Source organism: Mustelus asterias, chromosome 1 (assembly GCF_964213995.1).
Source record: "Mustelus asterias chromosome 1, sMusAst1.hap1.1, whole genome shotgun sequence".
Lineage (NCBI taxonomy): Eukaryota > Metazoa > Chordata > Chondrichthyes > Carcharhiniformes > Triakidae > Mustelus > Mustelus asterias.
This window is the reverse complement of record NC_135801.1, coordinates 121,178,942-121,195,917: the sequence shown is the minus strand read 5'-3', so window position 1 is coordinate 121,195,917 and position 16,976 is coordinate 121,178,942. Positions and strand designations below refer to the sequence as shown.

The following is a 16,976-nucleotide window of genomic DNA, read 5'->3' as shown; positions in this document are numbered from 1 at the left end:
TAGCATTTGTGCTAGTAAAAATGTAATTCAGTGACCATTTAAAAAAAATAAAAAACCTAATCACTACTCCCCCAATTTTCAACACGTCTCCTGCCTTCAACAACCTGGAGTCATGATCGAAAAGAACCTTAATAGTAATGTAAACTTTGCGTCTGTAAGAACAGGGCAGAGGCTGGATACTGTGGAATGAGTGTCTCACCTTGATGTCATCCAGGGTAAAGCAATTCATTCGATTAGCTGTGACTGAAGTGAATATATAATTCCCCAAAATTGATGCACTTTGCCATCATTGTGTGTCAGCTGCAGGATGCATTCCAAATTTCAAAGTAGAAATAATCACTTTTACCTCTGGGCCACAGTTCATGGATGACAGAGTGGGGTCTTCAGTCACCTTTTCAGAGGATAGTCCTTGTCACCCAGGAGCCATCCATTCAACCATGCAGGAGCCATGAACAGTGTTGGTACCTGTGAGTGCCACAAGGTGTAAGCATTGTTTGAGCTCCAAGGATAATATACACAAACTTGGAGAATTGGGTCTTGTGGTCACTGATGATTAAGTGGAACTCCTTCCTGTTTAAGCTCCTGGATCACTTACTGGTGTCTTGATGTCCACATGTGAGTGCAATCTATTCCACCCTGGGTGTGGCAGAAACCAGCCATTGTGGCAAAGCCCTGTGCTTTCTCCTCCTGGCTCGCCTCGTCTGTCCGGTAGTGGATGAATATGCGGACGGGTCTAAAGATAGTATCAGTGATGAGCTTGACACAGCTGCGTGTGGCTGATTTGAGAGACACAGCACAAATCCCCCACTGAGCCCTGAAAAGAACCAGAGGTGTAGAATTTGAGGGCAGCTGTGACCTTCATGCCATCAGCACTATGTGTCTGCCAATGCAGTTGGAAGTGATTTTGGGACCTATCATGTCATATATTGCTGTCACTGTGTCCCTGGAGAGGTGTAGTCTCCTGTGTCACTGGACCTCAGACATTTGAAGGTAGTTGGAGTGCTGTCCATATACTCTAGCCGCTTGGTGATGGCGTCTTCAGTGTACCCTCCTGTCTTGGCCTCCCTGCTGGCCTTGCACCAACTGAGCCCATGCCTCTCCTCTAAAAGGTCTTGCCCTGGGCCACTACCTGTGCTCACCTGACCTCCTGTCCCTCCTGCCCCTTTCTTCCTCTTCAGAAGAGATTCCACCAGCAGAATACACTATTCCCTTTGGATCAGATGCAGAGGACTGGTGCCTCGCAAATGAGAGATCACTGTGCTCCAATCCTCAGGGGAATCATTCCTCCAAAGAAATGAGGTACTGAAAGGTTGGAAGGCAAGTTTGAAATGCTTAAGAATTGCCAAGAAACCCGGAGACAATGCTGCACTCATGCAGCAATGAACTGGGGACCTTTTTTTCCTGTCCTTAGATGAGGAAATGTAAAAATGTGATTAGCGTCCATCCATTCTGCGTATGTGATGAGCTAAAAATTGCATTGGCAGCATAAAATCGCTGTATATTGGCTAGTTAATAACCTTAATTGGCCCTTTAGTTGGTGTGTGTGCATCCGATTCTTGCACAGACCAGCCAACCTTGAAATTGCGCATGTATGTGATGTTGTTGGAAAGTACGTCCAAAATCATTTGGCGAAATTTTATTTTTGACCAGGTCGATCGCGCTCCTGACCCCTGAATGTAAAATTCTAGTCTTTAAGTGCATGCAATCTTAGAAGGGGAAAATAAATAGATCAATTAAATATGCATTTACTGCCAAGATAAGCAAAACAATCCCAGAAATAATAAAATGTATTGTAATGTAATACAGGCAATAACAGCTCAATGTCTAAATTGTCAAAGGTTTGGATAGAATTGTAAGCATTTGGGAACTCACTACCAGCGTTTGGTGAAATTTTGAAACAATTGATGAATAAAAGTACCGAATGAAATGGGTGTTCTAGTTACAGGAATCACAGAAGGCTGGTATACAGGTACAGCAAGTAATTAGGAAAACTAATATCATTTTATAATTTATTGTGAGATGAATTGATTTCAAAAATAGGGAGGTTATGCTTCAGTTGTACAAGGCATTGGTGCGACCACATCTGGAGTATTGTGCAGGATATTGGTCTCTTTATTTAATAAAATATGTATATGTGTTAGAAGCAGTTTGGACAATCTTTACTGGACTAAATGGACAGGTCTTTTTATGAGGAGCGATTGGAGAGGATAGGTTTGTATCCTCCAGCAAAAGAAGTGACTTTATTGAAACATTTAGGATCCTTAGGGGTGTTGATAGGATGCATGTGGAGAGGATGTTTCCGCTTGTTGGAGAATCTAGAACTAGGGGTTGCTGTTTAAAAATAAGGGGTCGCTCATTTAAGACAAAGAGTTTAGAATGTTTGCTGTCCGGGTCGTGAGTCTCTGGAACTCTCTTCCTCAAAAGGTAGTAGAAACAGAGTCTTTGAATATTTTTGAGACAGAGCTAGATAGATTCTTGATTAACAAGGGGTGAAAAGTTATTGGGGAGGTGGCAGGAATGTGAGGTTGAAATTACAATCAGATCAGTAATAATCTTATTTTGATTTGATTTATTGTCACATGTATTACTATACAGTGAAAAGTATTGTTTCTTGCGTGCTATACAAACAAAGCATACCATTCATAGAGAAGGAAATGAGAGAGTGCAGAATGTAGTGTTACAGTCATAGCTAGCGTGTAGGGAAAGATCAACTTAATGCAAGATAGGTCCATTCAAAAGTCTGACAGCAGCAGGGAAGAAGCTGTTCTTGAGTCAGTTGGTACGTGACCTCAGACTTCTGTATCTTTTTCCCGACAGAAGAAGGTGGAAGAGAGTATGTCCGGGGTGCGTGGGGTCCTTAATTATGCTGGCTGCTTTGCCGAGGCTGCGGGAAGTGTTGACAGAGTCAATGGATGGGAGGCTGGTTTGTGGGATGGATTGGGCTATATTCATGACCTTTTGTAGTTTCTTGCGCTCTTGGACATACCAAGCTGTGATACAACAAAAAAAAGTGCTGGTATGGTGCATCTGTAAAAGTTGGTGAGAGTTGTAGTTGACATTCCAAATTTCTTTAATCTTCTGAGGAAGTAGAGGCATTGGTGAGCTTTCTTAACTATAGTGTCGGCATGGGGGCACCAGGGCAGGTTGTTGGTGATCTAGACACCTAAAATCATGAAGCACTCGACCATTTCTACTTCGTCCCTGTTGATGCAGACAGGGGGATGTTCTCCACTACGCTTCCTGAAGTCGATGACAATCTCCTTCGTTTTGTTGACACTGAGAGAGAGATTATTGTCGCTGCACTAGTTCACCAGATTCTCTATCTCATTCCTGAACTCTGTCTTGTCATTGTTTGAGATCTGACCCACTATGGTGGTGTCGTCAGCAAACTTGAAAATCGAGTTAGAGGGGAATTTGGCCACACAGTCATAGGTGTATAAGGAATATAATAAGGGGCTGAGAACACAGCCTTATGGGGCATCGGGGTTGAGGATGATCGTGGAGACGGTGTTGTTGCCTATCCTTACTGAATGTGATCTGTGGGTTAGAAAGTTCAGGATCCAATCGCAGAGAGAGGAGCCGAGGCCCACGCCACGGAATTTGGAGATGAGTTTCGTAGGAATAATGGTGTTGAAGGCTGAGCTTTAGACAATAAATAGGAGTCTGACATAGGTGCTTTTGTTATCTAGTTGTTCCAGGGTTGAGTGCAGGGCCAGGGAGATGGCCCTGCACTCACTCTGCTGTGGACCTGTTGCGGCGGTAGGCAAACTGTAGTGGATTCAGGCAGTCCAGGAGGCTGGAATTGATTCGTGCCATTATTAACCTTTTGAAGCATTTCATAATGATGGATGTCAGAGCCACTGGGCAATAGTCATTAAGGCATGTTGCTTGGCTTTTCTTTGGTACTGGGATGATGGTCGTCTTCTTGAAGCACATAGATACCTCAGATTGTTGTAAAGAGAGGTTAAATGGCGGAGCAGGCTCAAGGGGCCGAGTGGCCTGCTCCTGCTCCTATTTCATGCAGTACATACATCAGGAGTGTGATGGAATACTCCCCACTTGCCTGGATGGGTGCAGCTCCAACAACACTCAAGAAGCTTGACACCATCCAGGACAAAGCAGCCTGCTTGATTGGCATCACATCTACAAACATCCACTCCCTCCATACCGACGTTCAGTAGCAGCAGTGTGTGCTATCTACTGGACGCATTGCGGCAATTTACCAAAGATCCTGAGACAGCACCTTCCAAACCCATGATCACTTCCATCTAGAAGGATAAGGGCAGCAGATACATGGGAACACCACCACCTGCAAGTTCCCCTGCAAGTCACTCACCATCCTGACTTGGAAATATATCGCCGTTCCTTCGCAGTTGCTGGCTCAAAATTCTGGAATGCCCTGCCTAATGGCATTGTGGGTCAACCCACAGCACATGGACTGCAGCAATTCAAGAAGGTAGCTCACCACCACCTTCTCAAGGGCAACTAGTGATGGGCAATAAACACTGGCCAGCCGGCAATGCCCGTGTCCCACGAATGAATCAAAAAAATGTATGTAGCTATGTAGTTCTGTTACATATTCACATGTCCTGCTAATTATTTTCCTTAATATTTTGTAAAATCACATTTACTCGTGATTCTTAGTGTTAGCTCCTGATATCAAACATATTTTGGGGGTACATGAAAGGCAAGCTATTGAATTGTGAATGTTCAGTTAGTGCTTGAAGCATGGATGACAACTTAATAATAGCCGAGTGACTTCTGCTCACCTATATGTAAATAGACATTTCTATAATAAGGTTGGTCTATTTCATAAACTGCTTCATTAGAAAGTGAAAAGAAGTTTAACTTTTTTACTATTTTAGAAAGGTGAAATTGTTGAACAATTTCTTCTGCTTTACTAGATTCATATGATCAATTAAAGGTCTGCTTTCACTAGCTGGTTGACCTTGTTCCCTGAACAAATAGTGTACACCACGTTTATCATTGAACCTGGCTTTGACTGACCTTGGGTTGTTGCATCATATACCATTTTTAAACATTCTTTTAGTGGAGTGGGGCAAAATTACAAAGACAGTAAAAGATGCTTGATTAAATAAAGCTTTACATTATAAAGCATTATTCGGGTACTTTAAAATCCTATGACGGGAGCGGGTGGTGGGTTTATTAAGGATGATTATTAGGTATTTAAAAATTGAATATTAAAAGTGCAGTAAAATTAAAAATAAAATTCTTTGTTGGCAGCAAAGTACTCCTAAAATATCCATGTATTAAAATGCTTATACTTGAAGAATAACCTGCAGTTGGGAAAAAAGAAAATTCTGTGAATATTAGAATTATTTGAGCACAAATACCTAACAGAAATGGATTACAATGACATGTAAATTGTGAAGGTGTAGAAGTCTCAGAATATAAGATAGTCACTAAGAAATAAAATAATACAGGAGAAACTTCTCTACTTTGAGCAAGGTGAGAATATGGTATTCTTATCGTATGCAGTGGTTTGGTTGAGGCAATTAACATAATCCCATATAAGGGGAAGATAGTTACTTTGGCTGAATTTTGTGCTGGTAATGATGGTAAAACTGTCAGCATCCTCCGTCATTACATCAGTGAAACTGACAGCGACTTCAAGAATCCAGAATTTGCTGTCAGTGATTCTATACTTCTCCAAAGATCGCACTGCTGAGGATCACCAAAACTGGATCCAAGGAAGATCAATTGAACTGATGAGAACTTGCATTCTTATGATTAATCTTATGCTAAAAACTCTTGAAAAGATTGCACCCAGTTGAATGAGGTGTAACTGGATTTTGAAGCACAAAATCACAGAGGAGGCTATTTGTGTCTGTACCAGCTTTCTGAATGAGCAATTCACTTAATACCATTCCTCTGCCCTCTCACTGTAACCCTTCACATTCTTCATTTTCAGATAACAGTCTAATTCCCTTTTGAATGTCTCCATTGAACCTGTCTCATCACACTTTCAGATAGTGCATTGCAAACTTTAACCACTCGCTGTGTGAAAAAGTTGTTCCTCATGTCATTTTTGCTGCTTTTGCCAATTACCCCTTGTCCTTGATGCTTTGACAAGTGGGACCAGTTTCTCCCTAACTACTCCAGTCTGGAAGGGCAAGGTATCTCAAAAATTTGAGCAAGAGATGAAGCTAGCTGTTTCACCCTGCTACTATGCAGTAACATCATGAGTGGATGCTACTGATAAAGCCAAAAAGAATTCTGCCTATCACACAAATGAGTAATGTGGCATATGAATTTCAGTGCCAGCATGATGCAAGGTATGTAAGCCATACGTCCCAAAGACTGGCGGATCTTACATCATGTCCCTACTGATGACAGGAAGACTATGGCAGGTGAGGACCTAGAAACTATCATTATCACGAAGGAGGTAGTGTTGGGCAAGCTAATGGGGCTAAAGGCAGACAAGTCTCCTGGTCCCGATGGAATGCATCCCAGGGTACTAAAAGAAATGGTGGGAGAAATAGCAAATGCACTAGTGGTAATTCACCAAAATTCGCTGGACTCTGGGGTAGTTCCCGCAGATTGGAAAACAGCAAATGTGACGCCACTGTTTAAAAAAGGAAGTAGACAAAAGGTGGGTAACTATAGGCCAGTTAGCTTAACTTCTGTAGTAGGGAAAATGCTTGAATCTATCATCAAGGAAGAAATAGCGAGACATCTGGATATAGATTGTCCCATTGGTAAGACGCAGCATGAGTTCGTGAAGGGAAGGTCATATTTGACTAATTTGGTGGAATTCTTTGAGAACATTACATGTGCAGTGGACAATGGGGAACCTGTGGATGTGGTGTATCTGGATTTCCAGAAGGCATTTGACAAGATGCCGCACCAAAGACTGCTACATAAGATAAAGGTGCATGGTGTTACGGGTAATGTATTAGCATGAATAGAGGATTGGTTAACTAACAGAAAGCAAAGAATGGGGGCATATGGATGTTTTTCTGGTTGGCGATCAGTGACTAGTGGTGTGCCTCAGTGATCAGTGTTGGGACCGCAATTGTTTACAATTTACATCGATGATTTGGAGTTGAGGACCAAGTGTAGTGTGTCAAAATTCACAGATGACACTAATATGGGTGGCAGAGCAAAGTGTGCTGAGGATGCTGAAAGTCTGCAAAGGGATATAGATAGTCTAAGTGAGTGGGCGAGGGTCTGGCAGATGGAGTACAATGTTGGTAAATGTGAGGTCATCCATTTTGGTAGGAATAACAGCAAAATGGACTATTATTTAAATGGTAAAAAGTTGCAGCATACTGCTGTGCAGAGGGACTGGGGTGTCCTTGTGCAAGAATCACATGGAGTTGGGTTGCAGGTGCAGCAGGTAATTAAGAAGGCAAATTGAATTTTGTCCTTCATCGCGAGAGGGATGGGGTTTAAAAACAGTGAGGTTATGTTGCAGCTGTATAGGGGTGCTGGTGAGGCCACACCTGGAGTACTGTGTACAGTTTTGGTCTCCTTACTTGAGAAAGGATGTACTGGCACTGGAAGGGGAGCAGAGGAGATTCACTAGGTTGATTCCGGAGTTGAGAGGGTTGGCTTATGAGGAGAGACTGAGTAGACTGGGGCTATACTCATTGGAATTCAGAAGAATGAGGGGAGATCTTATAGAAACCTATAAGATTATGAAGGGAATAGATAAGATAGAAGCAGGGAAGTTGTTTCTACTGGCAGGTGAAACTAGAACTAGGGGGCATGGCCTCAAAATATGGGGCAGCAGATTTAGGACTGAGTTGAGGAGGAACTTCTTCACACAAAGGATTGTGAATCTGTGGAATTCCCTGCCCAGTGAAGCAGTTGAGGCTACCTCATTGAATGTTTTTAAGGCAAGGAAAGATAAATTTTTGAACAGTAAAGGAATTAAGGGTTATGGTGAGCGGGCGATAGGTGGAGCTGAATCCACAAAAAGATCAGCCGTGATCTTATTGAATGACGGAGCAGGCTCGAGGGGCCAGATGGCATACCCCTGCTTCTAGTTCTTATGTTCTTATGTACTGCTGTTCGCAATGGGCAAAGTACAGACCGTCCCTAACCAGATCATGCTTGCAACACGTAAAACAGTGTCCAACATTAGATATTTAGGCAACATTTGCTAAATAATCCTCAGTGTGCTAAAAATTACTACTGACATGTTGGGCAGGATTGCAGTGTGGCACATTTGCATGTACTGAAAACTACATATATTAGTACACAGAGCCCTGCTCTTTGCAGACAGAAATAACATGTACTCACGTTGCATCTGTTTCAACTGAGCAAAATAAGTAATGGCCTTTTGCTGATTCATTCCACAGGACAATGCCTTGATCAGTCAGAGTCGAGCTGCCTGGTTTAAATTTCAAATAATGCTTGGCATTTTACTTAGTCACCAACATAGTGCATTCTCCTTGGCAATGCTTCTACCAGTCAGAGTCCACTTTCAAACCAATCAGTGCCCTCTTCTCATACAGTACAAGGTTGTTGCTTTCTCTGACATTGGTATCCTTGTGATTGTCCTGATGAGTGCAAAATGAAAAGCTTCAATACAATATATTTTTTCAGTAATTCTCGAATTCTGTACTACCAAATGACTATACGTAGGAAAGTAAGTTGTGAAGATGACATAGGGGACTGTGCAAAAGGATATAAAAGGGGGTGGTCTGGTGGCACAGTGGTTAACACTACTGCCTCACAGCGCCAAGGACCCAGGTTCAATTCCCGGCTTGGGTCACTCTCTGTGCAGAGTCTGCACATTCTCCGCGTGTTTACATGGGTTTCCTCCGGGTGCTCTTGTTTCCTCCCACAGTCCGAAGATGTGCTGGTTAGGTGCATTGGCCATGCTAAAATTATCCCTTATCCCGAACAGGCGCCGGAGTGTGACGACTGGGGGATTTTCACATTCATTGCAGTGTTAATGTAAGCCTACTTGTGACTAATAAATAAACTTTACTTTTAAATAGGCTAAGTGAGTAGGGAAAAAATGGCAGATGGAATATAATGTAGGAATTTTGGCAAGAAGAATAGAAAAGCAGCATATTATTTCAATGGAGAGAGATTGCAGAACTCTGCAGTACAGAGGGATCTGGGTGTCCTGGTACATGAATCACAAAGGGGCCGATTTTACCATTGCGTCGCTCCTATTTTCGGGTGCGAAAACTTGGCAAAATAGGGCGTGAGGCCATTGATGCGATCCACGATCCGAATTGCGCATTTAAATTGAATTAATGGGCTGCTTGCCCAACTTTACCAGCATTTCCCCCTTTACCATCGCGTTCGCGTGTCCAGATTCGGCACGAAATAGACATGCTCGGCAAAGTTCTGTTCCAGGCGCTCCAGCTTCTGAAGACGTAAGTTCAGAGCTTCAAAAGGCTCTCTGACTCAGATCGGTGGTGGGGGTGGGGGGGGGGGGGTGGCGGGTGTGGATCAGATCATATCATTCTCTGGTTGGGGGGGAGGGAGGAGGAGGCAGGTCAGATGTATCTCTGGTGGGGGGTGGAAGGGAGGAAGGAAGCCAGATCGTTATCGGGTGGGGGGAGACGGCAGAGGGAGGCTCAATTGCTCTCTGGTTGGTTGGGGGGGAGGGGGGGGGGAGAGGCGGGTAAGATGTATCTCTGGTGACGGGGGGAGGCCCGATGGATCTCTGGTGGGAGGGGCAGGGGTGTCCGCTGTCACTCTGCGGGTGACCGGTGGGGGGGAAGGGGAGCAGAGGGTCACAATTGGTCTGGGTAGCGGGGGGGTACGTGGGTGGATAAGTGGGACAGTTATGTTGTGCGGGTGGGGCGATGTCTGTGGGGGCCATCGCTCCCGCTTTTCGCTCTCGAGCCGCTTTATCCGCTTTTTGCGGCTCGGGAGGAATGTGACAACGGCGCGTTTTTCAAATTTTTTTCCCACTGCACATGCGCAGCTCGAATCTCCAATCATTTCAGGCGTGATAAGCCCTGTCCACAGCGCGTTTCAGATTCGCGATTTTGTTTTCAGGCTAAGTGCGTATGGGGGTGCCTGAGAACAGATTTTCAAGTCGGATCTGAATTGTGCCCAGATTCAGCACTTAGAATCAAAATGGTAAAATCGGGCCCAAAGTGTGCAGATACACCAAGTGATGAGGAAGGCAAATGGAAAGTTGTGGCTTCTTGCAAGGGGAATGGAATATAAAAGTAGGGATGTTTTGCTACAGTTGTACAGGATGTTGGTGAGACTACATCTAGACTGTATTCAGTTTTGATCTCCTTATTTAAGAAAATATATAAATGCATTCGAAGCAATTCAGAGAAGGTTCACACGACTCATATTTGTGATGGGGTGTTATCATTGGACATGCTGAACCTGTATCCCTGGAGTTTAGAAGATTGACCGTTGATCTTATTGAAACATATAGGATCCTGAGGGGCTTGACAGGATGGGTGCTGTAAATATGTTTCCCTCCTTAAGTGACACATACTAGCATTAGTGTGTACCATTAACACATTCACTGCAGGAACTCGCTAAGCTTCTTTAGACAGCACCTTCCTAACCTTTGACTATGACCATCTTGGAGGAATGTATGTTGTTATGACTACAACAGATGTTATTTGCTGAGCTAGCCAAATCCTAGAGGGAAACTTGCTCATTGATCATAACTTTTTTTTTGTATTTTGAAAATGAGGAGAAAAAGATACTGATCCCAGAAGCATTGAACTCGAGTAACACTTTTAGAATTTTAAAATTCAAAAGACTTATTAACAAGAACAAATACAAAAATCTAAGTGCACAAGATTTAAGTTACATGGTTAAACAGTCTTAGAAACCATTCCCCCAAAAATCTCATTTGGTCTAAACACACAACCTCCTTGGCAACAACTTCCTTAGAGATTCTTAACTATAAAAATCCAGTAATGTTACTGAAGGCATAAACTGCTGTCACTTTAGTAAAGGTATACCACACGACTTTTCAAACTCTTCCACTCTACCTTGGAAATCCAAGAAAGTTCAGAAGCACACTGCTTTCTGAAAACAAATACTATTCTGGATTCAAAACTGGATGGCTGTTTTAGATTTCACACTTTGTCTCAGGACATCTCCCTGATAGTTTCTTTTTATATTTATTTCCAATCAAAAATCCAATTTGGCCCAATCCGAGTCCCTACAAGAGAGACATTACAAATTCAAGCTGACAAGACAGGCCATTCCTCCTGTCTTGTGCTCGATCAAACAAGAACCAAGCTGATAGGATGAGGCATTACACCCCTTCCTGGGCTTGATCTGAGCTTCATCTTAGCCAAAAGGCTGACAGTTTTAAAAAATTTATTTCCAATCAAAAAACCAAATTGGCCCAATCAACATCCCTACAAGAGAGACATTACAGATCCAAGCTGCCAAAGCAGGCCCCACTTTTCTTGTCTTGGGTTCGATCAACAAGATCCAAGCTGATGGGAACAGGCATTACACCCCCTCCTGGGCTTGATCTGAGTTTTTAGCCAAAAGGCCTAGATGGCGTTTTTAAAAATTGCTTCAAATGAAGTCTCAGTGTAACCTCATTGACTTCTATCAAGCGTAGGATCAGCAAACTACACTTCATCTTAGCCAAAAGGCCGACCGTTTTTTTTTACCACAACTCAGCTCAACGTATTTCCTGAAATAGCCTTTTTTTCCTTTTTTCTCTGATTCCGTTGTCCTCAGCACCTCTTTGAACTCAACGTTTCCAAAATATAAAATTTTTTCATGTTTTCCTGTTGTCCCACTTCAGGGTAAAATAAAGTTTGAAAACCTCCCTAGTTTACTTGTGAAACCTTTAAGTTGTAAAAGCCTCTTAACCTTTCCTTTGAAATTTAACGGCTGAAATGCCAAGTCCCTATCTATCGCTTAATGCAAAGTTTAAAACCCAACCTATTTACTTGTAAATCCACTTTACCATAGCCCCTCAATACAAATGTTTACATCTTTATCCCTTTTATCCCTCACCTGTCATAGATAAGCTGTCTCTATTAACCTCCCTGCCTTAATTAAATCATGTAGTACACACACACACATTTACCAGCTGTGGCTAGTCACCAACTTCATTTGGAGGATATAGGTCCAACTATCTCGATGGAGCATATTTAATTTTAAAAAAATATATTGTTTAAATTTCCAGGAAGCTTATCTCTTTGCTTAATCTTTTGTTTTACAGATACAGCCACTTGGATGGTGACCCCAGGGAGGTTTCACCGGTAATTGATCAGTTTTTTGACTGTGTCTGGCAGCTGATGGAACAATTCCCATGTGCCTTTGAGTTCAATGAAAGATTTCTGGTGCACATTCATCATCATGTCTACTCCTGCCAATTTGGGAACTTTGTTTGTAACAACAATAAAGAGAGTAAAGAGCTAAGGTAAAGTGAATTTTGAAGATTTAACTTATGGTTTGCCATTATGCATTCATATTACTAACCATCAAGTAATCTGTTTTTATGCAATAGAATAACTGTAAGATTAAATTGTCCATAACAAAGGTATGATTTAGCCGGGTGATACAGTGTGGCTGATTCCACAGGTGGTGCTGCTGACGCCAAACACATGAGTGGGGCTTATTACTGTACACACAGCCTTGGTCTTCGTTGTTCATCGGAAACACTGAAGGTGCTGTTATGGAGCCAAACAGCACCATGGAAGCAGAAGCTACTATACGTTCACTTAGATTGCTTTCTAACGGTCTAAAATGTAGGGTCTGTGCTCTCAACATGCCACTCTTCTTCATTACCCATAAAAAGGCAGTTGCTGCTTGGAAGGCCCTCGACTTTAGCATTTTGTGTTATGAAAGGTAGTCTAGATTAACCATTTACTTCCTATGTGTACACGCCCCTTTTTGTTAGGTCATGCTTTTTTTTCAAATCATTCAGCTTCTTGGGTTTATTGTGTTCATTTTTGTCAGTTTTATCCAGGATCCCATCTGTGGGGAGTCCTGGGGTAGATTTTCCGGTCCCGCCTGTCGAGGAATTATCACAGACAGGCCGGAAAATTTGATGGACCATTTAAAGGTCAATTTACCTTGAGCAGCAATATCAGGTCTTGGTTGGATAGGAACTGAAACTCCTGCCCATCATGTGCAATTGCTAATATGGCACTGACAGTTCAGACCATGGGCAATCCACTATTCATACCACTGTATTTGTTGCTTCTGAATGAAACAAATAACTTGCAATTATATTTCCCTGTTTTTCCTTCAGAACATACGAAAGTAGTTTACAACCAAATAATTAATTTTTGAAATTTGCAGCCGCCATTCTCAAATAGGAGACCAATTTGTGTCCAGGAGGATCCCACAAGTTGAGAGAGGAATGTTGAACACACTGCGAGAATTTTCCATCTTTTCAAATTATGCCACGGGATCTTTTGCATTCGTTTGAACAGGTTGACAGAGCCATAGTTTTAGACTCCCCTACCTTTGGGAAAAGATGTTGACTTTCTATCTTATCTATGCCCCTCATTATTTTATAGACCTCTGTAAGATCGTCCCCAAGTTCCTACGCTCCAGAGAAAAAAGTCCCAGTCTATCCAGCCTCTCCTTATAACTCAAACCGTCAAGTCCTGATAGCATCCTAGTAAATCTTTTCTGCACTCTTTCTAGTTTAATAATATCCTTTTTATGATAGGGTGACCAGAAGGTTAAAAAAAAATCAGATTACAGTCACCAAGAGTGGGTGGGGCAGCTAAAGGCTGCAAACAACTGCCAAGGGTGGTAGATCTGAGCATGGAAAGGGATTGAATTTATGTCATTTCTGTTATGTTGGTAATCGGGGCAGGAGTAGTTGAACTAATTCAAACCTCCCTGGTTTGCTTTCTAAGGTTTTTCATATCAATATTTAGTTCACTAAGAAACTAACAAATAGCATTTAAAGTATTATAGAATCATAGAATCCCTACAGTACAGGAGGAGGTCATTCAGCCCATGAAGTCTGTATCCACTCTTTGACAAAGGATACCGTCCAGGCCCTTTCCCATAACCCCACATATTTACCCCACTAATTCCCCCTAACCTTCACATCTTGGGACACTAAGGCGCAATGTAGCATGGCCAATCCATCTAACCCACACATCATTGGATTTATTAAAGAATTCAGTATAGTTTTCTCTAATTTTCAGTGATTTAAATCAGTTACTCACAGGTGGAGGACTGGACATCTTTATCAAAAATAAGAACAGAGGGTGGCACAGTGGTTGGACAGCTGCTTCACAGTTCCAGGGACCTGTGTTCGATTCTGGCCTTGGGTGACTGTGTGGAGTCTGCATATTCTCCCAGTGTCTGTGTGTGTTTTCTCCGGATTCCTCACGCAGTCTAAAGATGTGCATGTTAGGTGGATTGGCCATGCTAAAAAATTGTCTCTTAGCGCTCAAGAATGTGCAGGTTATGTGGATTAGCCATGATAAATGCGTAGGTTTACAGCGATAGGGTGGAGGGCAGGGTCTGGGTGGGATGCTGTTTCAGAGAGTCGGTGCAGACATGATGGGCCAAATGGACTCTTCCTGCACTGTAGTGATTCTATGGATTCTAAAACACTGGAAAAAAACTCAGCATGTCTGCCAGCATCTATCCGGGAGAAACAGAGTTAATGTTTCAAATCCATAGACTCTTCGTCAGAACTGAAAGGAGGGAGAATATAGAAACTGCAACAAAAAGTAGTTTCAGACGACTCAAAATGTTAACTTTAACTGCTGAGTTTTTCCAGCACCTCGGTTCTTGTTTCAGATTCCAGCATCCACAGTATTTTGCTTATTTTATCAAAAATGTTCAGTTTAGTTGATCAACCCATTTTCAGTTGTATTAATACACCAACACCAGGTTACAGCTCTTAAATGTATCACGGATTTTTTTTAGAAATTAGATGAAATAATTGCGTTCCTTTTTTAAATTCATTTCACCAGATGTGGGCGTCGCTGGTTAGGCCAGCATTTATTGATTTTGATTTGATTTATTATTGTCACATGTGTTGGTATACAATGAAAAGTATTTGTTCCTTGCGCATTACACAGACAAAGCATACCGTTCATTGAGAAGGAAAGGAGAGAGTGCAGAATGTAGTGTTACAGTCATAGCTAGGGCGTAGAGAAAGATCAACGTAATGCGAGGTGGATCCATTCAAAAGTCCATTCAAAAGATGGCAGCAGGGAAGAAGCTGTTCTTGAGTCAGTTGGTATGTGTCCTCAGACTTTTGTATCTTTTTCTTGACGGAAGAAAGTGGAAGAGAGAATGTCCGGGGTGCGTGGGGTCCTTAATTATGCTGGCTGCTTTTCTGAGGCAGTGGGAAGTGTAGACAGAGTCAATGGGTGGGAGGCTGGTTTGAGTGATGGACTGGGCTTTGTTCACAACCCTTTGCGGTTTTGGATAGGGCAGGAGCCAGTCCAAGCTGTGGTACAACCAGAAAGAATGCTTTCTATGGTGCATCTGTAAAAGTTGGTGAGAGTCGTAGTGGACATACCAAATTTCCTTAGTCTTCTGAGAAAGTATGCCCATCCATAATTGCCCTTCAGAAGGTGGTGATGAACTGCCTTCTTAAACCACACAGTCCTTTAGGTGTAGGTACATTCACAGTTCTGTTCAGGAGGGAATTCCAATATTTTTATGGAATGACTGTGAAGGAATGGTGATATATTTCCCAGTCAGATTAGAGAGTTACTTGGAGGGGAACCTCCAGTGGTGGTGTCCCCAGGTATCTGCTGCCCTTATTCTGGATGGTAAATGGCCATGGGTTTGGAAGGTACTGCCTAAGGAATCTTGATGAATTTCTGCAGCGCATCTTGTAGATGGTACACGCTGCTGCTACTGTTCATCGGTGGTGGATGGATTGAATGCTTGTGGAAGAGGTAGCGATCAAGCAGGCTGCTTTGTCCTGGATGGTAATGGTGCTGAGTTTCTTGAGTGTTGTTGGAGCTGCACTCATCCAGGCAAGTGGAGAGAATTCCATTACACTCCTGACTTGTGCCTTGGAGATGGTGGCCAGGCTTAAATGGGTCAGGAGCTGAGTTACTTGCTGCAGGATTCCTAGCCTTTGACCTGCTGTGTAGCCACAGTATTTATATGGCTACTCCAGTTCAGTTTCTGGTCAATGGTAAATCCCCAGGATGTTGATGGGGGATTCAGCGATGATAATACCATCGAATATCAAGGACAGTGGTTAGATCCTCCCTTATTGGAGATGGTCATTGCCTGGCACTTGTGTGACATAAATGTTACATGCCACTTGTCAAACCAGGCCTGGATAGTTTTGCTAGGGCTGCTTGAAGCCATGGATCATCAAATACTGCCTTGATGTCAAGGACAGTCACTCTCACCTCACCTCCGGAATTCAGCTCTTTTGTCCATGTTTAAACCAAGGCTGCAATGAGGTCAGAAGCTGAGTGACCCTGGATGAACCCAAACTGAGCGTCTGTGAGCAGGTTATTGCTGAGTAAGTGCTGCTTGATAGCATTACTGATGACCTATTCGATCACTTTGCTGATGATCGCGAGTAGACTGATGCGGTGGTAATTGACTGGTTTGGATTTGTCCTGTTTCTTGTGTGCAGGACATACCAGGGCAATTTTCCACTTGTTGAGTAGCTGCCAGTGTTGCAGCTGTACTTGTAGCTGTATAGAAACAGCTTGGCTAGTGGTGCAGCAAGTTCTGAGCATAAGGCTTCAGGACTATTGCCAGAATATTGTCATGGCTCAAAACCTTTGCAGTTTCTAGTGCCTTCAGACCTTTCTTGATATCACGTGGAGTGAATCAAATTGGCTGAAGACTGACATCTGTGATGCTGGGAACCTCCGGAGTAGGCTGTAATGGATCATCCATGCAGCACTCCTTTGTTGCGAATTGCTTCCGCCTCATCTTTTGCACAGATATGCTGGGTCTTCCATCAGTGAGGGTGAGGCTCTTTGTGGAGCTTCTCCCTCCAGTGAGTTACTTGTCCACCATGACTGGATGTGGCAGGATTGCAGAGCTTAGATCTATCCATTGGTTGTGGGATTGTT

General features: G+C 42.9%; 1 protein-coding gene across 1 annotated transcript in view; it reads left to right on the top strand.

Annotated features, from left to right (window-relative positions):
- LOC144496957 (phosphatidylinositol-3-phosphate phosphatase MTMR7-like) overlaps positions 1 to 16,976 on the top strand; it is an 89,280-nt gene that overhangs the window by 58,883 nt on the left and 13,421 nt on the right. Inside the window, exon 11 of the mRNA XM_078217600.1 lies at positions 12,158 to 12,358. Within this exon, the coding sequence (XP_078073726.1) occupies positions 12,158 to 12,358 (201 nt within the window). The remainder of the gene's footprint in view (positions 1 to 12,157; positions 12,359 to 16,976) is intronic.